The 27253-nt window shown below is 28.6% G+C and overlaps 1 protein-coding gene across 1 annotated transcript in view; it reads right to left on the bottom strand.

Moving 5' to 3' along the window:
• LOC113553628 (lachesin-like) overlaps positions 1-27253 on the bottom strand; it is a 116120-nt gene that overhangs the window by 11261 nt on the left and 77606 nt on the right. The window contains exon 7 of the mRNA XM_026957053.1: positions 26747-26812. Within this exon, the coding sequence (XP_026812854.1) occupies positions 26747-26812 (66 nt within the window). The remainder of the gene's footprint in view (positions 1-26746; positions 26813-27253) is intronic.

Raw genomic sequence — 27253 nt, forward strand, 5'->3', positions numbered from 1 at the left:
CTCGATGATAAACATTGCCACTTTACATCATGCATCATAATTTAAATACGCGATATTATGTTTTAATGTGAAGTTTAATTTTGGATGTGTGTATACAATACGATATTAGAATGTCTAAGTACCCCATAATTTAGCACAGCCGGTTTCCACTCGAATTAGTCTCTCGAGTAAATCCTCGAGGTTAGAGGCTAAAACTTTTCACTCCTCTGCCCGTATGTTTAAATCAAATTGAAAATAATGGCTACTGAATTGAGTAATAAAACCTTTAGGTAGATACCTTATAATATACACGAGTATGTATAGGCGCTACGAGTTGTAAAACTCCGTTTCCCGTTCCCCGAGAATTACGTATGCACGACGATTACATATTCGCCGTAGTATTAAAATTCATATAGAATTATAATATTATGTTGGTACATATTTTTCGTTTTTTTTCGAGCGCTACTACGTTTACTGTTACATATTTTATAATGCAGCACGTCTTTACAATATTAACGAAATTCTGTCGTTAGAAATAATATATTTTGTAAGACCGTACACGTACTATTATAGTTATAATTGGTTGTTATGTATTATGCTATGGATAGATTATTCATATTATTCATATCATGATGATGATAATAATAATAATTGGTTTACGTTGCACGAATTTAAATTAATTTGTCTGTACAAAATAATAACACGATAATAATATATACACGCGCGTATATAAAGAACGCTGTTGCAGTAAACCGAATTGGAAATAAGATCGCGTAACCGTGTTTACCCGCGGTAAATATAAAAATAATGTTTGTATTATATTATTTTCAATAAGCGCGTTTCATAAATCAGTATGTTTTCCCCATTTATGTTTGTTCGATCGGTCTCGGAAACCCATTTCCAGAGGGTACATCAGGTGCTGTGCATTGCTATAAGTTTCTGAAATCGTGCGCACAGTTTCAAACGACAAAAACATTAGGAAAATGACGTCATTATAATGGAGCGCAAACTCGCGTTATATATTACATAATACACACACACGCACACACATATATATATATTTATTTATTATATATATATATATATATATATATATATGCTGCAGGTATCATGTATGATATGTCATTACATAAACACACGCGCAGAGAGTTACAGACTTACAGTCGAGTTTTTCGAGTAGCGAAAAAAAAGAGAAGTGGATACTCGAAAATGTAAAAAAAAAATAAAAATAAATAAAAACTATTTAGTCGTTTAAGTTTTATTTATTTGTTTGTTTTTATGCGCTTTTCCTTTTTGCAATCGGATATTTTCCGGTGAAATGCGACAAAGGCTGTGAATCGTACGCCGTCAGACTCAGCTCATTTGTGCCTGGTCTGCTGACGATTGCTGGACGAATTATTATATAATTGGACTACCATACGATTCGGACGACATGCAGTAAAGCATTGCTCAACAAAAGCATACGCACAATGATAGCTACTAATAAGAGTAGTTACGATTTTCATTTTTCCCATTATTACTATGTTGGTTTTTTTTTTCTTAGTACTAAATATAAAATAGCTATCTCAAAAATAAAAATTATAATCTGCACGGAATAGCTATAAGTCACACTATATAATGATGTTTGCGACGTTACTAGACATAAGCTTACTAAGGTGGGCCATTTATTTTAAAAATGAATTACGAATTTTTTTAGTGTTGCTTGTGTCAAATTGGTGATTGTATAAGCAATATAAAATCATTTTTAATATACCTAATTTAGTATCTAATGCAATAACGTGTGAAAACAACAGAAATCAACTAGCAAATAATACTTAGTCTTAGTCCCTTAGAGGTTATAATAATTCTTCTCCTATGACATTTTTTTCACATATTTGAATTCCAATCGCATAATATTATATATTATGTTTGAACTACTCAATTCATTCGACCGTATTTAAAATGCAAGTTAGTGTATATATCGTTATAACGATGACTTCATGTGTATATGACACGTGGGCCGGACCTTCCCTAAAAGTTATAGACACTTATAAGTTTGATTTTTATTTTCTATATCAGCACGGTTGTATCTTCAATTGAAATGAAAGTAGAATTAAAAACCTATTTGACAGTGTAAACATTATGAATGTTTTTGTTTATTTTATGTGGGCAGTACCACAATCGCCTACATAATGTAGGTGGGTATATCGTATATTATAATCGTTTTCGGTAATAAACTCGATATCACGATAATGTAAGAACTAAAAGATATTGATCATAGCCTTGCGCTACACAAGTTTGAACTTTAAATGTTCGATACAAAATTCATATAATTTTAATTTATTTATTTACTATACCACTTTCATAAAATATTGAACATAATAAATAATTGTCCTACATTTGCAAAGAAAGTTTTCTAGGATTTTAAGTGATATATATATATATATATATATATAATGAGTAAACCTTTATTTAATTAAACCGAATTATTTACACGCAACATGTCTGCTAAGTTGTAGTTATTGTTTTATTGTTGTTGATGTAGGTCAAGTATTAAATAAAAATATGAATAAATATACAAAAGGCGCATCGTATCGCATTTTAAGCCTTTGAAATCTACCTATGTTTAATTGTATTATTGGTGTTGTTGTTGTTGTTGTTGTTTTTTTTTTTTTTTAAATAAAAAACGCTTTCTATATTAATTTCATTAAAACTGTTATCGCAGTCTACAACATAACATAAAAATATAAGAAAAAACTTCTTAAAAGAAAAAAACAAAAAAATCATAACGTATTAATATCGGTATCCCGACAATTGAGCGCGGCGAAATTTGGGCGCTGCGACAATCAAGCGCTGAGACAAATGAGCGCTATATAATATTATACTGAACTGAGTGAAAGTTCATAAAAGTTCACTGTATTAAGTGCAAAACTGCTGTATACGAAATGACGAAATTAGAAATGAATTCGTTCGCAGTGTCTGCGAATACCTATATAACTACCCGTCAGATAATCTTTATGTTTGATGATAATCAGATACCGTTATTGCTTATTTGCCGCATCGTTCGTATCGTATCGGTACGCGCGGTGTTATTAAATCATTTTTATTAGAATAAAATTCCAACGACGATAACGCAGCAGTAGATGTAGGTTCTTATAGCTGGATAACTTTTCTATATTTTCACACGCATATACTGAACACTGCTCAATTTATTGTATTTAACATTTTAATTTTTTTAAATCATAATTTTAATAATAAAATGGAAATCATTAAAAGTGAAAAAGGTCGAGACCTTCTGTGCTATAACGGATATTTATATAGATTTGACAAAAACATTAGTTGATGATGTATCGAATGCAATACGAAAAAATGTCGTGGTCGTATTAATTTGAAGGATGATCAAATTATTAATGAAAGTGAAAAAGAGCACAATCGTACACCTGATATTGCAAAAATTGAAGCCAGAAAAGCAATGTAATTTTTAAAAACAACGGCAAAACATACTAAACTTAGTACTCAAGCAGTTTTAGGTGCAGTGTCTTTACAGGTAAATATAATATAAATTTAATATTAATTTTTATGAGATTATTAATTATACCGCTGTATAATATATATATATATATATAATGTATGGTAGTAACGTGTTACTTTATAGTTTATACGTATCTACATAATATATATATATATATATATATATATATATTATATATTCAAATTTTATTATTATTATTTTATTATATATTTATTTTATGATTTTTATAAAGAACATGAAACAATATTGACACCTCTCTTAGACTATTTTGAAGACACATGGATAGGTCGTATTAGTCGTAACAGGCAATGGAGATCCCCAAAGTTTTCAATAAAATTATGGAACTGTTATGGTTTGATTAAAAATGACATACCAAGGACCAACAATGCTATTGAAGGGTGGCATAATTCATTCAAATCAATTTTAAATGCAGTTCATCCATCAATTTGGAAATTTATCGACGCTATAAAAAAAGAAGAAAAGTTGAATCGCGTGAGAATTCACCAGTTTATTGCAGGTAATGATCCAAAACCAAAAAAAAAAAAAAAAATACAAAAATTCAGGATAAAAATAAAAAATATTTGTGAATAATTTAATTTAAGGTCAACTGAACAGTTTTTAAAAGGTATTGCTCAAAATATTTAATGTTTTAATTTGTATAATATGTATTTGTATACTTGTAATATGTATTATTAACCATACAATTTTTTATTTTTATTTTTTTAAATTATTATTATAATTTTTTTATTTGATATTGTGTTTTGACTGATATGTATAATTATTAACCATATATTATGACTTATTTTTTGTGTTTATTTTTTAAAATTATTACCTAACCTAAGATTTATATTGCGCTCAATTGTCTCAGCTCTTAATTTTCGTAGCGCTCAATTGTCGTGAATCTATTAATTAATATTAATATCATATAATATGTAATACTATGTTGTACCTATGTGTACGTGGGACGTGGATTTGCGATCAATACGGGTAAAATGAAATTTTAAGTTTTACTTTCAATACCTATTTCGTATGTTTGACATTGAGTTATGAACTAAAGTCTAAACTTGTAATTGCGAATCAAATTGACGCGTTGCAACACAAAGAGATTCACAGTACGTAGATACACACCTCATACCTCTATCCAAACACCAAACTATTGTTAACACAATAATAGCACTAAAAATCGTTTTTATTGCACTGCAATATTTGTTTTTAGTCTCGCGTGCACCATAATATAATTATGTACACCATACTTATCAGCATATTACCATTTTACTGTTTTAGTATATTAATATGGGAAAATATGACAAATATGGGTATCAAATAAAACACACGTTGACTGCAGAGTGGTTGGCTTGTCTCGATGATATTGTTTTACCCGTGCGATTTTCGTATTGAAATATTAACAGTGTGCGCGGATTTCGGTGCATAAACGAATTCGAAAGGAGCATCACAACTTTGGACGCTCCGTTAAGTTCTCCGGAAGATAATTTAGAGAAGTTTTAGAATCCCATCACGGTTGGTTTGCTGCAATACCGTATGATAATGTAAGTTGTGTAACAGTGACGAGACGGCAAACTACCCAGCTATAGGTATAAGACACAAGTATAACAAGATATTAAATGATATCGACGGATTCGTCGTAGAATAGAAAACGAATTTATAACTCATCAACACATTGTTGACGATAATATTCTAACCGACCACGGAGAGAATAATAATATTACGATGGTGTTAAATTATCCATTAGGTGCTGTGAATCCTAAAACAACATATTTATTTTATCAGTTACAATAACACGATTAAAAATTACTACTAAACCAGCTATAATCCTACAACTAATAAATACTGTTAGGTAAGCTTCAATGTTATTATTTTGATATTCCGCCGCCATTTGGTGGTACAAATCGTAATTCTAAAATAATAATAACAGATAAAAAAAAAAAAAACAATAATAAAAAATGCAATATTGAACTGAAATCAAAATTAACACTCGACTGTAAAAATAATTGTTTTAATTGTTCCGCAACCTTAACTAATAATTATTGTTTTTTTTTTTTTTTTGCAAATAAATAATTAACTATCGCTGTTGGTAAAAACAAATTAATAACAATCAAACCTTTTTTTTTTTAATTTCATAGTCTAATTAATATAACCAAAAATAAAAAAAAAATAGATATATAGTATTTTGCAAAGTTCAAATAACGAATGACTTTAATATCATATTGTTTTGAAATATATTTGTGAACTAAATTCTTTTTTCTCTCTCTCCCTCTCTAACTTTGTCTCTTTCAATTTACATAGTAAATATTATTTTTACTTGTAATGAACAGTTCAATAAATTGAACTAAACTGCGAGTGGGAAAATGTAGTGCGTTTTATCTAAACGTTCCGTAAGAATACTTGAATAGTGTTTATTATATTAAAGTATTTAACCAAAAAAAATTCTACCCCGACCGAATCCCAATTATTATAGATTATAATTTTAAATTATTCGAGACGTATAGAGTTACTTATTGAGTTTTGTGAACGAATAAATTAAATCGTGCTTAAATATTTCAGCAAACAAGAGAAGTAAACCGTTTCAAGTGTGTAGACTGACAGCAGCGACCGATTATTACCAACGTCGTGGGTGTACGAAATATGTGGAGGATGCGTAAACGATAACATATTATCATTCTTTATGATTTTTTTTTTTTTAACATAAAATTATGTATATTTGGATACTTCATAATCGCATTACAATATTTTTATTATTTTATGGCTGTTATTAACTTAAAATTATAATACAAGGTCGTCGTACTCGTATGTGGTGTCTACAATACACATTTTATGTTCAAAATAATCCATTATACCCCGTTACTTTTAATACGAATAATCTATTGTCGTAGTTAAGAGTTTGAATATTATCCAAGAGTCCGCGTATAATTATTTTAATATGTTAATTTCAAAACAGTGTATTACCGTAATACCATTTTAAAATTGTAAGTTTCAAAATGATTATTACTCGAATTTGATGATCAGTCAATTCATTCTAATAATACAAATATATCAGAGAAAATAGATAAGTTATTGACCATTTTATCATCAGGATTTATATTTTATCAACGATTTCACGTTTGACACTCATGGTTTTTAGGTTAGGTTATTAGTTTATGTATTGCAGTATTATACATTATAGTTTGGCCATCACAGACTACGGCCATAATATGTTTATAATACCTACATAATAACGGAATGTTCAGCAAAATCACGGCGCTAAATTTACGATTGTACGAGCACTGCGATCTTCTCAAATCGTTCCTGGGAATAATGATTACATGTAGTAACGTATGTATAGTTTAGTTTGCGATGATTAACCGTAGGCTGACCGATAAATAAATAAAATACCATTAGGATTTAACGGTTCCATGCACCGGTATAATATATAGTGCCCAAAACGGAATTCCCGCGGGACCAAGGGAACGCAACATATACGGCCATGCCGACCAACAGCCAAAATCTAAGTCACCATCTCGTGATTGTATTTTTCCCTTTTCCAAAAACCGTTTCTTTTCGTGTCAAATTCGAATGCCTCCGATTTATTATGCTCGACCACGGTAGCCGACCGCACTGTGACTATACAGTTTTATCGTGTGTTAGTATGTATACACTGCACGAGGGTTCATCAAGAACATTTGACAGTTTCGCATTTTTATAAGTAAGTACATTATCTATTGTATATTCTGTATAATAACAATATTGAGTTACATCAAGGCAAGTTTTGTTAATGTTCCAGTCTGGAATTTCCAGAGGACGTAGCGCGTAGATTTTTTTCTATCTTACCGTTGTACGCGCAACACACAGCTGGAATATTGTTTTTCGCATACTACTAACACGGTGTATATTACTTAGGCTTAGGGTACTAAGAGTCAATTTATATAAAATCATCAATTGATGCTAATAAGATGAGTACATTTTCCGCCGGGTCACTTTGTCAATTTGTTTTTCTATATTTTTAATTTATAATAAGGTAAAGTCAAGTCCGGATTGAGAACATTTTGGGCTCGGGAACAACTAATTTTAGTAGCCCATAACCATAATCAAAATATTTAAGACCCACGAATAAAAATATTTCAGACAAAAAAAAATTATGTTTATGAATTTATTTCTTACTTTTTTAAATCCAAAAATAAAAATGCTATTTATATAAACAATTGTACATGAAATATACTGTTATTATTATATCCAAATATTTCTAATTTAATAAAAAAATAAAAGTACTATTCGCCAGGGACCCACTAATCTTTGATATCCGTTGTAGGCCCGGGGCCATGCCCCATTGCCCCCTTAATCCGGGATTTGGTGAAGTGTACAAACATAATATGATTTATAATTATACACGTTAAAAGTATCAGTAGACAATAAATTATAAAAGCATATGTAAATCACACTTTGAATTTTTAAAATCGAAAAAAGCTTAATACTCGACACAAATAATTATGATAGTATTTTTATATAATATGCTAAATAGTAAATTGTACAATGATACATTTGATACCTAGCATGTTGATTTAATCTGACCCGGAGCCCACAGTGTTACAAACTAAAATAAATTATCATCATTACAAGTATATTTTACTAACGAGGAAATAAAAGTATTTATGTATTTGAAACAATATTTTAACGAAAATAATAGACTAAGCGTTGTTTAAAATAAAAAAATTAATGAATTAGACTTTACCACGAATGATGGTACTATAATTTCAGTGGTCATACGGTGGTCAATTTATTGGAAAGTCACTGTTCTACTGAAGTACTTTGCTCAATAAATACATATGTTAAACAAGGTGGTTCGCAAAGGTCACATGATTTGAAAATTATAGTAATAAATATTTTTTAACCAACATTTTATAATTTGTGAAAAATTGTTAGAGTATTATAGTATTAAGTATTATTAAGTACATTATATTTTCTAGACTAAGTATTAAATGTTATATAAATTATTTTAATTTTAATAATTATTATTAATGTTAGGTTTATACAATATATATTTATATATGTTTAATGTGTGTATATATATATATGAATCCATATAAGCATTAATTCTGCCACTAAACAATGAAATTACGACTATAAATTTTTTGATAAATATAGTGAAAATGGTAGTATTTTGCTTATTTATCATTTGAATAGTCTTGGCTTATGTCATTTATGAATTTACTGATCCGTACCAGTATGAAAAAATATGTTCTTTATTGATAATTAGTTTATATCCAATTTTAATTCATAACATTTAATCTAAAAAAATGTACTTGTCCAAATTACGATTATCTCAATTTAGAAACAACATTTTCAAAAAAAAAAAAAAAAACAAAACAAATTCTCTAATGATCAAATAATTATTTAGAGTAAAAATGAACGGTTTCCATTCAAAAACAAAGAAATATGTTGTCACAAGACAATCTGTGGCATGAAAAAATCTAAGTATCTAAAAATCATAATTTAAGTAAGTTCATAATTAAAGGCCAAAAGGGGGATGAGCATGCGTTTGGTGAATCGTATTTCGGGTTTAATGATTCACTTGTAGTTGTTGTTTCAACGTGACCGTCCTTCAGTCACGTACTAAAATAATAATATAATAATATACCTACAACAGCAGTACCATGATGAAACGTCCGATGTAAACACACGACTTCAAATTTGTGTTAAAACGTTTAAAAACTATTTGGCCATTAGAGTTTTGAGTGGTACGCAATAATTAAGTGGTTTACACAACGATGGGGCTTGCATAAAAGGAAAGATTCTTGACGGCCACTAAAAAATTGTGTTGTGTGCGTGAACTAGAATATTGTTTTTACCATTACGGACGTATCATGATTTAACAACTACATTACTTGCGTTCAAAAAAAAAATGTTCAGGTATTTACATAGTTTTTTTTTTTAAATTTATTTTTAAAATACCAAAACTTTGGATAGACAGAATAAGAAATAAAAAAAATGAATAATCAAGGCTATTTTTGACTACTTATAGTTTATATATATACACAGAAAAAAAACGTATCATTATAAAATCAATATATTCATCGTTCTGCTCAAAATTTAAAAGGGTGCCCAGTAAAATAGAAAATAAAAACGCAGTATTCTACTAGTATATTATGTATATACTCTTGTTTCCAGTAAAATTATGTATTCAGTTTTACCGTCAAATGTCAATATGCCAAATGGATATTTGTTATGAAAATATCATAACCAATCGTTATTAATCATATTATATGGGTGAATTTTAAATTAATACTTTTAGAGTTTTAGCTCAATATGTATGATCGGTTTTACCAAAACACCATTTTTTCAGCATATTTCACAATCATTCCGTAAAAGCTCGGTTTTCAATTTTTCACGGAAATGTTTATTCCTTATTAGAACTGTATTATTAAACAAAAATACTATTGTTGTGATTGTGTGAAATACTATTATCGTATTAATATTTTAGTATTTTTATTACTTAACAGAATTTATAATAATTTTAATAATATAATCCTCTGGCCTGCTATATATATTAACGTGCCGAAACAGTCTCGTTTCATCGCTTGCTCCGCGTACCAGCTAATCAGTGAAGTAAAATAAATTACAATAACATTTTATTTAAATATATGAGTTAAATTACTTAAATTGTTCTAGGTATAAACAAAATATCATATCTAATACTATTTACACGTAAATCCTATCATATTCCTCCGTTTGGTAATAGTCCGTCACTGCTACACCGTATCAGAGATAGACAATGTTTTAAATTGTTACCTACCGAGTAACACTATTTTAAATAGTATAAATGCGTGATATTAGAATCGCACTAAATTTATCACCCGTTCCAATGTACGCATTATCACAGCAGTGGTATAAAGATAAGTACAAACCTTGTTACGACATCACATTTTTTACGTTACAAACTATTTTTTATCAACCCTTATTTTTAATTTAGTATTCATACTAAGAATATTATTAATTTCAAATCGATATTTAATAACGAAACACGCAGTCAGCAGCCGAGGAATCGCTATGTATTATTTCATTATATTTTGCACATCTTGGAATATAATTTTAATGCCGATTTACGTTATTCACAACTTTCGATTTGTAACCAACTCAAAACACACAAAATACGTTTTCTGATTATTGAATGGTGTATTTAAAAAATTGTTTTTTTTTTTTTTTTTGTTAGCAATTGATTGAAGTGTAAATACACCTAATGCATCACACAGAAATATTAGTTATCAAGAAAGTGCCTCGGTAGATTTGTTATTTCTATCAGCGTTACGAAATAAGTATTACTGAATAAAATATAAGGGACACAATTGATTTGTCATAAAACATAGTCAACGTAGCTGCAGTAAATTGTATTATTTATGAAATGTATTCGCAAGGCTTATATTTCTGAAAAAAAAGTCGGTTAGTATTAAGACGTATTATTATCTTGTAGAAGAACCTAAGACTACAATGCACGTCTTAAAATCGTCTTCAAAAAAATATTTAGAATTAATTTTATCAATTTCTATAAAATATAATATTAATTAATACTATGCTATTGATCATTGTCAATGATTCATTGAATATTTTCATCATGGTATCGATGGTAGTTTATTGCAATATAACAATGTGCATAACTTTCATCCTATCGATACACTTCTGTGGAAAATATTGATAATTTTTATAATTAATTGATAAAATTATAAAATATATTATAATAAGTACACACAACACACGATAATAACTATATGCTTTTTGTGATTTAATATGTAAATTATAATGTAAATTGCTTTTCAGAAGCAAGACGTGAATTAGGTATAGGCATGACAAAATTATCTTAATTATATTTTATATAATATAATATTATTAAACATTAGCACTGCTGTTAAATGACTATATAGTTTTACCGTGACTTTCATAATGGCTGATGCGCTATCGTGGGTAGATTAATGTAAAGTTTCACAGAATGTCAAAGTAAATGCATAAATATATAAGTTGGAGACGGATTATTAAAACTGTCCGTCGAAGTTCAGAAACGATATCAAATTTCATCACCAGCAATAGATTACTGAAATATTTTTAGTTTTTAACTGAAAGTTTGTTATGAAGATACGTGTACAACCATTTTGATATATTATGTTGTATTATTATTTTATTATTATACCGATATAGTATTACATTAAGCATGTATTTGAAATCTTTGTCAAATTGATGCAAAAATATCGCGTTTAAATGTCCGATTACTTATATTATTATTCGAAAACATACAAAACGATAAAAAGTATTGTACATAATATTATTTTTTATATTAATAAATGACAGTAATCGAAAGCAAGTACGATGTAACTTCTTTTTTTTTATTTGGGGTTGATGGGCCCGTCGGGATCTCTACGATTTCCCATCATGGCCAATTCCTTTCCGAATGCATAATATATTCGATATTAAATAATAATGTTTATCATTTTGGAAATTTCTTGGAGTATTTGTTTTTGAACATTGTAATTCAGTCGTTTCCATATAATCATAACGGTAGAATGTGAACCTGCATACAAATTCGCATCGAAAACACATTATATTAAAATATCAAACTGTATTTGTGATGCACTGTATTTATCTGACTGTGTCCTGAATTCGAGGGTCATATGTTTAACAGCCCGTGTATGTGTGTGTCATCGTAACCCAGTAGAGCGTAAACGGCTGGACCGAATTTTGAGAAACAAAGTCAAACCATTCCTCTTAATCAAACTGGAAATGACACTTACGGATATAATAATAACATTAGAATACCTGGAAAGCCCGGAAAGCCCGGAAAGCCCGGAAATACGATTAATGGAAAACAAAAAATGATTTTTATCGGAATAATAACTAATTTCAAACGGAATTATTCTACTGAGTTGAATTAAAATCAACTTGATTCCGTAAAAACCCTAGGAAAATGTTTTTTTTTTTTTTTATGAACGAATAGTATTTATTTTAAACGTTAGTATTAGGAATATAAGTACTAAGAATATTATAATATGCACTAATGGCATAAATATTGAAAAACGTTTATCATACGACCTAGTAAACCCATACCTCATGCGAAAAATAAAAATAGAAGAAAATTGAATTCGAGAGGAATATTTTTATGTTCATATTAATATATTATTAGGTATGTGTTATACTTTCGTTTTATGTTCCGAATTTCGATGATATTTAATCAGATCAATATTGATGGCAATACGATAAGTAATACGGGCTATAGTACCTACTTTAAAAATGATGGGTTTTCTATAAATTTTGATAGTACATTTTAGTAACAAGATCTAAATTATAATATCTTAATACTTAAGATAGGGAATTAATCCCTGATTGGGACTGACATCACATAACTTATATCCAGGTCAAATCGTAAGCTCATCAGTTGTGTAATAGGATATAAGGTCGTTCGAATTGAGAATAACGAAGTCACGTGGCGTGGAAAGCTTGAAATTCAATATTTGTCAATGTCGAAGAATTAGCTAGTTTTGGTAAATAATATGACATGTGTAATTATAATACAATTCAATGAAATGATATATTAGCGCTGACTCAAACATAATTTACTTAGGTATTATTATTCACTATTTATTGCAACTGCTATGGAATTGGTTATTTTAAAATAGAAGCTTGCCAATGTAGTGTTTTACTTATGTAAGTCAATAAAAATAAATTAAGAAAAATAGTTACGGTGTCCAAACACAAAAATAACGTAAATAATAAGCAGTTTTTTACACATAAAATATGAGTATCTCAAGCGATACAGTGCAAAACATGACATCTAAAATGAGGCACTTGCCTAATAATTAAAAGTATTTCAACCATTTTACAATACGATAGTATTACAATACTGAACTTTTTATAGAGATTATTTAGAGAAAACTTCTTAAACTATTTTTCGTATAGATATTTCAATTAGAAAACATTACATACAAATCTACCTATTTGAGTTAGCACTATAATCATTATTTAATTACGAGGATAATTGTTGAAGAATATACTAGAATGATGACACAATTTCAATAAAACTTATGCCATCCCGAATGACTGAAGAGTATTAGACGCGACGATACGATTTATAGATGGATAGCATATGAAGATTGACAAGAATAATTTGGTTTTTAAAAGGACGTTTTGTGATTAGACAAAAAGTTTTTGACTGGAATGTTTAGATTTTTAGACAGAACCTTGTGTTTTGATAGTATACATCTGTGTAAGATTGAAAAAGAGCTTGTTAATGTTTAGTTTGGTTTGTATGGAGAGTTTATAGATGAATTACATAATCGGAACAAGCTAGTATTTATATTACATTATTACCTTTGGTAAGTGCATTTGTTTATTTTCGTACATTTGAGTACCAGGTAAGAAATTTGTCAAATGTTATTCCTACATAATTAGTTTAATTTTTGATTAAATATTTGCATATTATTAAAAATAACATTTTTGAATAAAAAACTCAAGAGTATAGATTTGATTTAATTAATTTTGAAGTTCTAGCACCATTACGTGTACTAATAATATGGTAGGTTATTTAAAAATATCGTTTAGTTATCAGTGTCGATTATTGAACCTTTATAGGATATAATTATTGTGTCAAAAAGGGTGCAGTTTTCGGCGAAGATTTTACAAAAAGTTGGTTGATTAGAGGAGTAGATCGTATAGAGAAAAAAAAAGAAACGATTACTATTTAAGGTACACCAGTTATACTAAAACATATTATACGTCTATAATACATACACCAACAAGACGTTAGCTCATAAAAAGCGCAATAAAATGCGTTTAGAAATATTTTGGATAGTTGAGTTGATTAAATAATACGATGGAGACATATTCGATTTTACATTAAAGAGTTTAAGCTTATACGCGGTCGAAAATTTAGAAAATATCTAGAAAGGGGGTTGTGCAGTATTCTCAACATTTGAGAATTGTTTGTACATTTGTTAAACGTAGACACAGGATTTATAATATCGTTTTAATGTAGGTGACATACCTACCTAACATTAATGATATTATAATACCGAATTTAAGAAGCTTTTGTGTGGTTCATACACTGACAGGAGTATATTATCAATGTTACGTTTTATGACTAAATCAAAATAAATATAATATTGCAGTTATTGCAACAACCGTGACTATATTTTCATCAGCGGTGGCGTTACGTCAGTGTAATGCTTGTTTGATGTCGATAACGAATATTACGAGTATTATATTAATATTATCATAATTTATGCGCAGTGTGCGTCTATCGCCTATATTTCCATCGTTGTTTCAAATATTTCGCGGTTTCAGGCTATAATGCGATGTAATATTACTGTACGGTGCCTAGAATTTAATTGTAATTGACAGCGAATTATTAAATCGTCGTGAGCCCAGGGAAAGGTACCTATATATATATATATATATATAGGAGATAATATTATTGCACAACAATATACTTAGGTTCCTTGATGTATAGTATATAATAATTATTACTTAGAACGGGACGTACGCTGGAAACACGCATATGCCATCGCAGGATGCAGGATGGTCGATATTCGTGACCCGTAATGGTGCTAAATGATTGTCGGGATCAAACTTATACAAACCGAATGCCGAAGACATAAATGTACACATCCGTTACGAATCAATCGCGGCCATATAATATATTGATCCGGCCTTACGAACGGATTCCGCGATGACAGGTTGATAAGAATGTATAATATGTATATTTATACACACACACGCACATATGTATGTATAATATAGTATATATATATATATATATATATATACACACATAATGGGTATGTATAAAAAAGGTGATTTATCGTAGTGCGGGTTAAGATAAAGTTTGCTTTGAATTATTTAAATAAAAAAAAAAATCAGTCGATGGGGTTGAAAAGTTACCAGAACTAAATTTCCTGATAAGTGTGGTGTACACGAGTGTGTCTTTCTTTCAATTAATGTCTAAGCATTAATTTCCTTTCTGTTTAAATTGTTTATCGCGAAACGGTTTGCTTTACACCAATATTACGTCTGTGTGCAAGAATAAGGCGTTCCAATATACCGAACGACGTTCCCCGATAATTTTATTCTACGAAATGTCCAATGTAAGCTACATAAAATAGGGAATATTCCTGTAATATTGATATCGGCAATCAAGATTACTAGACCCGTAAGCGACCGACTAATACTTTAAATAACTATAATTTTTTTGGATTAAGATTAAAGCGAGTAGTGCATTACCATAATTTTCATAAAAATAAAAATAATTTTCTTTGGTAATTTTTCTGTGCTCCAAGTATTGTAATTCAATTCAGTTGCATTGATAAGAAATCCACTTTTAAAAGTAAATCGTTTTGATTTTCTAGCGTGAGAAAATGCTTCCGGCAACGAATCAAATAATTTTGAGAGTAATCTTACCTAGCAGAGTTTTTAGTGAGCTTGTGAGCCATTTGGTGAGAACATTTATCATTGCTTTACAAATTATAATAGTAATACATTACTATACCGTTCCGGGGTAAGCAAAGCAAGTCAAGTACTTATCACCCAGTGTCTGATAATGTACCTACAATTTTAACATTTGAAACTTGTCTTATTTATTTATTTTAAATTACGTAAACTTTGATGTAGAATATGTTATATAGTACCCGTAATGTTTCATTTATATCTATTGATTTTTATAATCATTTAACACTAGTTTTAAAATTGTTATTTATTTTAAGAATCTAGCAATTAAATACAAAACTGGACACCGAACCTACTATATATATTTATATATATTATATGTAAGTATTTATAAACAACATAATTACATAATAAAATGCTAAATATTAATTATTGCATATTTTTCTTAAACTTCATATCACCAAAAATATTATTATATTAAAATTCAGAAATAAATCTTGATTGTTTCACGTGTAAGCATGTACATTGCATAGTACCAAATGCACATGTGCAATAATTATTACGTTTAGAAAAAAAATAAATGTTTAAAAATACAATAATCAAATATCAGCAAAGACAAATTTTCCAATCGAAAATTTTTAGGACAATATCAAATTCCCCGCTGTTGGTTCGTAATGCTGCACTTCACAGCGAATTCTAGCTACAAACAATATCAGAATACATAAAAAAAAATCAACAATCAATATTTTCAACCACATTAATTTTGCCAGTAGTGCGACATTTTACAAACTAATAAGCGACCTACTAACTTTACGCCGTCTCAACCGTAAACGACTGTACGATCTTCTATTATAACCTAATTATATTATTAATTTGTAAATATCAAACCGTAATTTATTATTTTTTATTTTAATCGATTTTTAATACTGATTTAAATATTGTAACATTGTCATCTTGTATTTATTTATAATTTTATATGTTCCGTATTGTTAACTGTTTTCCAAAAGTTAAAAATATCCATTTTGTAATAACAATAAGTTTAAATAACTATGTCAGGGAAACTTTGTAAATAAAACTTAAAAAAAAAAAATTCGAATATTCGAGGTTAAAGTTACGTTTTTTAGATTTCTGATTTTTAAGTATTATATGCGTATCTATATCGTTTATATTCGTTTTAATTAAAAATATATCACTATCGCTTATTATTTATAATCGATTTTAATAATATTTCCCATCACAGTAACTATGTCAACAATAATATTATAGATAGAGATACTTAGAATAACGGTAAGTGTATTGAATTGTTATGATTTAATAAAATTGACTTTTAGTCCACTTGGTATGATGTGTAAATATAATATTTGATTAATAATCTGATTTTTATTCTGAATAATATTAATTTGAATACACAAGTAAAAAAAATAAAGTGCCTATTTTGTAAGTATTAAATTATTTAAATGTTATGCGGATTGAATGATATTTTGGTTTTTACAACCATTTCTAGGGGTATTAAAATATAATCATTGGTATGTATTTAGCTATTATTAATTTAATTTTCATTTAAAATAAATTATTTGTGTTATAAATATTTAATATTTATTCAATTCATTAATCATAATTTTCTACGCACATACCATATGTCTATTATATAGTAAATACCGTACCTATTTAAGACTTCTCGTTACAAATAATTTAGATTTGAATTACTAATATTATAGGTATTATGTGTTATGGTATGTACGGTAATACTTATATCACATCGTGAGTATTGTGAAATTTGACTTATTTGTATAGTGAATACACGTGATTTCGTTGATGGACCTCAATATTGAAATTTCGGCTATTTTATCATTATACATTTATAAAAATATTTAAGTATTTTTGATTCTATAACATTTTTATTTTTTCATATTTACTACTCATAGATCAACATTTTTTTATTGTATTCTGAATCATACGATTATTATCAAGAACAATATTTAATTTTAATATTTTTTTAATATTTAATAGCAACTGATGACATTTTATAATTAACAACTTATCATGAATTTTTAGCACAGCCTTTATGATAGAATTGTACTTACAGATATACAGTTTCGTTCTTTTTTTTTTTTTAAAAAGGGCATCACGGATCACTCTATACATCGAGTACACACGTCATATATATATATATATATATATTGTGTGTATGAAAATACAGTATTGGCGTGAAGCTTAAAAGCTTTTTTTTATGAATGAAGATTTTTTTCAATGAACTTCTTTTTCTAGATGGTTGGTTATTGGGTAAGTTTAAAGTTTTTTAATTTTTTTTTTTCATAACGTATTTAAAGTTGGTCTTTATTTGATATGTATCACTTGAAAATGTTTGTCTAAGTATAAAAAAAAGTAGGCATATTACGTATATTATAATCATGTGTATAAAAAACATAGATATTTGACGTTTAAGTACAAAGATACTTGAGTATTTATATGCAACCTGAACTCTTCGAAAATAAATTGTTTCTGCCTCTGAGTCTAAATACCATTAAATCTCGGTGTTATTTGTCTCGCAACTTTTTCCTTCATTATCGACTCGGACTCTGTAACCTGTCTTATAAATGTTAGAGAACCTTGGCCGCTCGTTAAAAAAATATACATTTGTAAGCAGAAAAAAAAATTAAAAATATAATATCGAAAAAGGTGTTTGCAGCGATTGATGGGTGACCCCGAAACGAGAGAATAAAACCATCAAATTATACAATTTTCTATTATTAAGAGTGAAATATTATATGATGTCATGTTATTATCACTTTGTTAAGTTCAGAATTCGATTCCTTTGGATCCGGCACGGGGCATGTAAGCTTTAAAAGAGCAAAACTCAGGTGGGATGGTGTACCGATTACAATGGGTCGGTTGAGCGTCAAAGCACATTTGGCGGGTGCGAATCGTTAAATTAGGGAGTCGTTTTATCGGGACTCCTCTCTGGTAACTACAGTACCATTAAGAAAACCAAAACAACGACGTCGGAATTAACGCCGACCTCAGATTGTCGGCGGGCAGAGACCGGTGAAAAAATTAATAACGGGCGGAGGAGGATATAAATGGTCCTCGTTGTTTTTGCAGTGATGGGCCTTAATGGTCTGCAAACGAACCGGAAAAGAAGAATTTGTTTTGCTAATGTTCTCCCGCAAGAATACGATTACAAAATATGTTTGTATATACTTATATGTTTTTTCCCCGCTAATAGCCGGTAATGATTATTATTAATCGTACAGATCGTTGATTTAAATATATTAGTTTATGATTCTCGGTTACAAGTTTAATTACGATTAATCGGTTTTTTTCTAACTGATGTAAAATAATGTACCTACAAACCCACCTATCTTATTTTGTTAATATCAACCTGTTCATTTGTTATAATGTTTGTACAACGTAATATAATATTCACGCGTTAATAAAAAAAAAAAAAAAAAAAAATGAAAAAAATTGTTCAAATCATTTAAATTCAGAACTACGCAAACATTAGTAAGTTAATCATTTATTTACACGATATTAACCAAAATAGAAATCTGTTAAGCTTACACGCAGGTCTATTTAAAACTATTTAATCGTTCCACCGTAAAACTAAAACATAAAATACTCTTGAATATTTGTACATTATATTTTAATTTATTATTATCTCAATATTAAATTTGTTTTTATGTGAACCCTTTGAGCACATAATGTAATATTGTGGAACAACGACTTCTTTAAAAATCAGATCGAATAATTATATTGTATTATTATAAGGCTGACGAAGGTTCAGAGTACGGCTTATTCAATGCATAATGAAGAATCTATATGTTATCGGATTATTTTTCATAGGATTGTGTTAGGTAAACCGTACGAAAAAATCTATAATAAATAAACAATATAACACTATAACGAATAAAGCGAATTTTCGATGAATCGAAAAAACATAATAACGCATTTTAACCTACGCATTTCTAATAAATATGTTAATTAAGTAAATCAAACGAATTGAGTTGCGACTGCAGAGGAATAGATACGTTGGATTATTTACTGGCTAGCACAATGTCACACACCCATCGTGTGTTTTCTACAATGCAGAGGACAGCGCAAAGTATGTAAGTAGTAGATTTTTTATGCGATCCTTAATGTCCTCACGTTAAAAGGGTTAGTGTAGTTTAACGTCTGTAAGTATATATGCTATAACAGCAGCTTTTAACGAGAATCAAGTTAAAAAACACTCTAACGAAAAACCATTTTTCACTGTTGCGTGCGGTGGGGAACGGCCGTACAGTTACTCGCTTTAATGATAATATCATGTAATCGTCTCGATGCGCAATTGCGTACAATGGTTTTATTCGTCGCCGACACTAAAACCATACGGTAAGTGTATGTGATTATTATTATTATTATTATTATCATCACACGATAAAGTATAGTGTTTAATATCACAGGGCACTATATTATCCGTAACTATCGATCGCACTGTACTCTTCACTCACTACTCACACGTGCACACAAATTCCTATATCGCACCGGTCTATTAAAATATATCGTCGGACCTATCTCTATATTGACTGTTGCGTATGAGTGTCACGATAAAGCGCAATCTTCTGCCCTTTGCCGGAAATATCACACAGTCAGACGCATTGCACCGACGTTTGCAGTAAATATTGTATACACATTTCACTCGCGTAATAATAATAATAATAATAATAATATATCGGCACGTTCGACATTGAGCACTTCGCAAAACGTGTATCTGTGTAAAATATGTAGCCAAAATGTCATATAGTGGTAGTCTTCGAAAGCGACTAACAAACATGACTTATACAAATCAGTGTTGCGCTATTCGCGTCATAGCATATGCATAATATATGCCACGCGATATATCCACACAAGTCCTTGTGGTTAGTCACATTTTCGAGTTTATGGTATATGCATATTATTTTTTAGTTCTCTTTTAAATCGACGCTACACACGCGTGTGTATTAGCAGCCTTTGTCTAGGTAATGGTATGGTAAATATCGAAGCAAATCGTCGGTGTTATCTCGTAAGTCAAAACAGCTAATTTTTCGCGAGAGATAACATGTTAACGAAACATGAACAAAACAAACAGGTTAAATATTATTATAATAATACAAGTCAACATTTTACCTATGGAAAAAGGTATGTGTTTTTTCTGTTTAACCGTTTATAATAGAGATCATATTATTTTAGAACATAGATAATAAATAAGTAATTGATAGAATGGATCAATGATTATAGCACAGGAATTTAGTGATAAACTTTTAAATATATGAGGCTCATCGTTTTAATTGGTTTGTTAATAACCATAAAGAATCCATTATTGACCATTTCTCTTTAAAAAAGCAAAATATATTCTTTTCTCTCTCCCCCTCCCAAAAAAAAAAAAATTACGACCTTTTACGTAGGTAGTTGATATGTGCTTGATACATGGCAAAATGTTAATAACTAGTTTCAATGGAAGTACATTAAAATTAAAATTTGCTTTTTAAATATTGAGTTATACTTGATGCGTATTGTTAAAATATTCCAAATTTTTTCGAAACATTTTATGTACATAATAAATTAATAACATCACAAAACACTTTTTACGGTATTGGTTTTTCACCAAAAAATCTATTAAATGTCATTAATTTCAACTCAAGGGTGAATTTATCTATTCTACACTTTAGGTATAAAGATAATTAAGAGAATCACTTAAAAATCAAAACATTTTTTGAAACTTATGGGATACTCAAGACAGTATCTTCTACTTTTATTAACTAATAATTGAAAAAAAAAACAAAACAAAATTAACGGAAATTTGATATGCTGTGCCTTATTGTAACGTGGCAATTGTAAAATACAAACACATGTGGACAATGCGTCCTCTTAAAGCTCGAAAATTATTCGCAGTTTTGTTTTCATGCGTACACGTCGTATAGTAATAATGGATCAATCATTTTTTACAAGAACCTAGCCTATTTAATGATTGATCATATTTTAAGTCATAGAAGTAAAAGTAAAACAGACAAATAAATCAATCAGTGTTGTATTTTAAGAAATTGATAATTGTTAAAGATAGGTTGAAATAAAAAATAATATCAATAAAAACATGATTTATGGATAAGAACAAGCGTGGTGGTGCATCTCGCGTTATACCATAATATAAAACAAAAATATATACGGTCGTCAGTGGTTTGTTTTTTTTTACTTTTCCCCATATGGCTGGTGACAAAAACTAAATCAAGTCGTTTGCTATGGGCGGATGGATTGGGTGAGCGATAGAACGGCTGTCAGCCTAAGTTGTCGCGCTGTTGTAATTTTTCCGGAGCGGAAAATGGTGTTGACGCAAAATTACCGTACTAAACCTTTATACTACAAAGTAAGAATGTACATCTCATGATGGCTGGACGAAAAATTAAATTATTGCTTACGTCTGTCCCGCCATGGACCGAGAAATAACTTTAACTATAGATCGTCGACGTACAAATCTCTAGTATTTTTCAGAAACGCACTTGTAACGTAATAACACGAATGTAAGTACACGTATTATTTAGTAATAACTCATGTACGAGTTGTTTTATTTAGGGCAATTCATCAAGCATTTATCTCTATTTTTTTCCTTTAATAATGAATTTATTCAAATTCTATTTTATTTATTTATTAAGTAAACTCATAAACCGTATTTACTTATAAACTTAGATTTTATGTAAATATCATTAAAAGAGTACTTTGTGGTGATGCAGAATTCTTCTTTTTGTATAAGAATCACTATTTGACCACAATAATATTTTTAAATATTCGATGTGTCTAAAAGGAAATTCAATCGGGTAATTTTCTGGTTACATAATATTTAACTTTGTATAGGTAGATTCATAATAATATGATAAACGTTTTAGAAGATATATGAGGTCCATGATGATTTTAATATATTAGTAATTAATCTACTTGCGTATTAAAATTTATAGAAATGTTTCGTATAATAAATACTAGATTCTATATTACATATATTTTGTTTTTGTAAAACTATTTTTAAAGACTATTATTTTTAGAAAATTTTAATGAAACCATCCGTTAGATTTTGGATTTAGATACATGAATTTTTTTTTAAAAAAATACCAGGTCAAATATTTACAGTACCTAATAAAGGTTTTTCCTCATTTGAAAAAAAAAACCGCAAAGTCTGTACCGTTATAGAACACTTCTTAATTGATACGAGAAAAATCTATATAATCCAAATCTGTAATTTTTAGAGTACCTACTTAAATTTATAAAAAGTTAGAATTTTAATGAATTCATCATTGAAGCAAAAAAGAGAGATGAGCATGTTTGGTGAATTACTCCGTATAATGGGTGTTTACTGTGCTGTGTATTCATATCGAAATGCACAACTAAAAGGAATTTTTCTCTTTGTTTCTTTCGTTACGATATCAGTCGCCGGGTAATTTATTCCGTTTTAAAGTTTGTTCTTCGAATTCAGGAAAAAAAAATTATTTCCCACCAATTTTTCTTTGAAGGAATCGATCGTATATTATACTGTTTACTTATCATATCTCAAGAAAACGTATTATTGATATTATTTAACACAATACTATGGCGATACCTATTGTAGCCAAGTAGATACCAAAGTACCGGCCACAGTGATATATTATTGTATATTAAAAAAAAAATGACGGTATTAACCATGAACATTACCAATACCAATACGGAGTGTGAGGATGTGTCGCCCCTCGGCGCACCAGCAAAACGAATTCTACTCACAGTAGCTCATCTTGTTAGGGCAGGAGAAAATTGAGTGCCGTGCCTTTGCGTTGTCGGACCATACCATGACATGTGATTGGCACGAACAGACGACAGGCGAAGAGGGGGTCACATACGTGCGGATAATTAATTATAATAATAGTGATATTGATGTTACGTGGCCGATACGTTCCAGTGACCTAATTAGGTAATTAATTGGTGATCGTCTGTGCGGGGAGACCTTTACACCTAACCCATGGGTACTAGGAATGGTGTGTGGGTACGATGTTTACCCAGGCGGTGAGGTCGTTGATCGGCGGAGACTCGAGGTCCATGTGATAAGTCGCCTTATCGCACACCGCGCTCACAATATACCTGTAATTAGTCCTTATATGGATAATGAGTATATGTGTGTGTGTGTGTGTTGTGATTCGCGTTGGACGTCACATAGTTTTAAATTATTTTCTATAGAAATCAGAAGAAAATATTTTATTTTAAATTATCACAACAATAATATTTGTGTTCATTTTTTTCATTTTTTATCAAGTGAAGTATATGGAGATCAAATTATTTATTTAAATACGAATTTTTAACACAATAGTCGTTATTAAAAAAATTATTATGTATTAAGTCTCATTTAAATTGTTTTAAAAATTGCGATAGGTATTTGAAAAATTGTAAAAGTATTTTGTTAGTATAATTTTTTTTTACATTTTTCGATCAACGGAGGTATATAATTTATTATTATAAGAAATATAGATACATTGATGAAATCAGTCACGATTTACCTTTCGTCGAAATTAATTTATTGATTAATCCATTAGTATGTGTTTAAAATGGCCTTTTTTTTTAAATTACCTACCTTTTTTTTAACTATTATTTTTTTTAGCCTATATAATTTCACACAAATTTGTGATCCATCAATTTATAAAAGGTATTTTATGTATGGAAATGTCAACATTCTATTACATTGGGCTGAACATAATACACGCGACTCTTGTTTCGAATAACAGTGAGATGTTATTCATACTTTACACATATGAGTATAAAACACATTTAAATTTTACACGGTACTCTGCTGCTATTATTGAGGCTGTAAATTCAAAATAAAACTTTACTTGATTCTATCTCTTTAGAAAAACACGCATATCAGACAGAAAAAATTATGGTTTATTTGCTTTTCAAAGAAATACTTTTTGTGTTAAGTTAGTATAACGTTTGTCCGAAAATTGTTAGTACTTAATAATATATTATATACATTATGCTAAAATACGTTTATTATACGTAATATACGTGTAAAATACAAATAACTCATAAATACCCTTTTAAAATATTTTTAAAAAATTGTTTTAAAATCAAACAATAAAATATAATTAAAAATATGTACGCAAAATATTCTAAAAACTTTTCATGCTTCGGCTATTAACATTGAACATTTTATACATTTCATCTACAAAATTCATTGTTTGCTTATTTCACCATTTTAAACAATTTTATCAGAATTTGATAAGTATATTAAATTATTATTGATATTATTATTTTTGTGTGAACAATTATTATATAATTGTTATTTTTATTATAAAAAGATAAATTGAACTAAAATAAAAATAAATAACTCGAATAAGCAAAAAAGTTAAAATACCAAATAGAACTGAGATATTTTGAAAACTATTTAATATCTTGAAAATATTAGCATTAAATAATATTTGGTTGGAATTTCATCGAGTCATTGAAATTATTTCTTTGAAAATTGTAATTAAAAAAACAATTTTGTCAAAATCAGGTGTTGTTGAAGAATTTCGTTACATTCCAGAGTCCAAACATAAAAAAAAAAAAATCAAAAAGTGGCACTCGCGTCATTGTAAGACCAATAATCTTCCCACTCCACTTGGTATTTAAAAAAAAATGGTGGTATTATACTGAATATTTTTGAAGTAATCACAGTAATCACATTAAAAATATTCCATCCAATAAATTATACGATAATTAATATTGTTGCTTTTTATAAATATTATTGATTATGTTTTCAAAACCGTTAAATTTTAAAACTATTAAATACGAAAAAAGCTATTTCCTATTATTGTCGATAAAATAAAATAATTTTTTTAATCTTTATCAACAACATTAAAATATTTAATACAAATTAAAATATTTCCGGTATTGTTTTCTTAACATTGAACTAGAGTCAAGACAAAGTTCATAATAATAGTGTATGTTTAATTCGTAATATTACAATCGGATCGGTCATACACAATGCTGTTGGTTTGATTTTATATAGTTATTATATTCTTTTGTAAATATTTTTTTGGGCAACAAACCATATTTTTTTTATTGGTCGAATGCTTATGTGCAAAACCATAAAAACAAGTGCATTAAAAGAAACAGTTAAGTAAATAATATACGAAGATATTAAACCAAGCATAGTGGGGATTGAGTTGAGCTTAGAATCAGTGCTCAAATCCAGTATCTGTATCTTTTTGGAAATGTTTTATTCATAATCAGCAAGGTTGGTTAAAGTTTATTGAATTAATTTATAGTACATTATATTACGATAGTTTATAGAAATAAGAAAAAAATAGTACCTACATCAATTTTACTATTTACAAAACTAAACGATTAATCAAACCAAACGGTTTAATTGAATTGTTTTAAGTCAATATAATCCTCCAGAGCAAAGGATAACGCCCATCAAATCTCTTAACTCATATTATTGTAATAGACTATTTTAGGGTGAGTTCCATTAAGCCATTACATTACCCGTACAATTAATGCGATTCTCCGATATACGGTTAAATGGAAGTATTGTAATGACTACACTTATTGGACACATAATAACACAATTTACAATTTTGGCCATTCAAATTTGTGAGTTAAGTGGTTAACAGTACTTGTATTCCCTGTATTTAAAATCGTTTATAGAACCTGATTCAGAATTCATCAAAATAGTTAGTATAATTGTCACTAACAAAATGTTAGTTTATTTTTTTTTCATAACATTTTTTCCAAAATTCTTTAAGTCTTATAATATTTAATTATGGAATACCCTTAATAAACATTTTAATCGAGTATAAATAAATTAAAATAAATTATTTTAATAAAATATCTTACCGATATGTGCTACTCCGTTCAGTAATCCTGACGTACTTTTTGGATTTTGAAATGGTCTTGGAATTTCTGAAAATAAAAAAATATACAATATTAAATATTACTATACATTTTTTAGTACTAAAAACGAGAACAATTTTTAAATTATTAAATAAACAATAAATTATGTAAATTGTGATATTTAAAAAGAAGTATATTGTAGTTTTTTTTGAAACTAAATAATTTATTGAAATCTACTGTTTATTTTAATATGTAGCAATAACCATTAACCACACATATTATACAATATTATATATTATATATCATATAAATGTGGTATATAAAACCAGAAATATCTAAAATGGTTCAATATAATGTAAAGAGTATAACAGGTGCATAAATTTATAGAAAAGTTTAAATTGTATTGACAAAGCACAATATTATGTTGTCCGTAATTTCTTATAGAATTCATATGAGAATGTAGAGACAGCGGTTCGATGCACATGTGCATTGTCGATCCACGCTTATCGT

Source organism: Rhopalosiphum maidis, chromosome 2 (assembly GCF_003676215.2).
Source record: "Rhopalosiphum maidis isolate BTI-1 chromosome 2, ASM367621v3, whole genome shotgun sequence".
Taxonomy (NCBI): Eukaryota; Metazoa; Arthropoda; class Insecta; order Hemiptera; family Aphididae; genus Rhopalosiphum; species Rhopalosiphum maidis.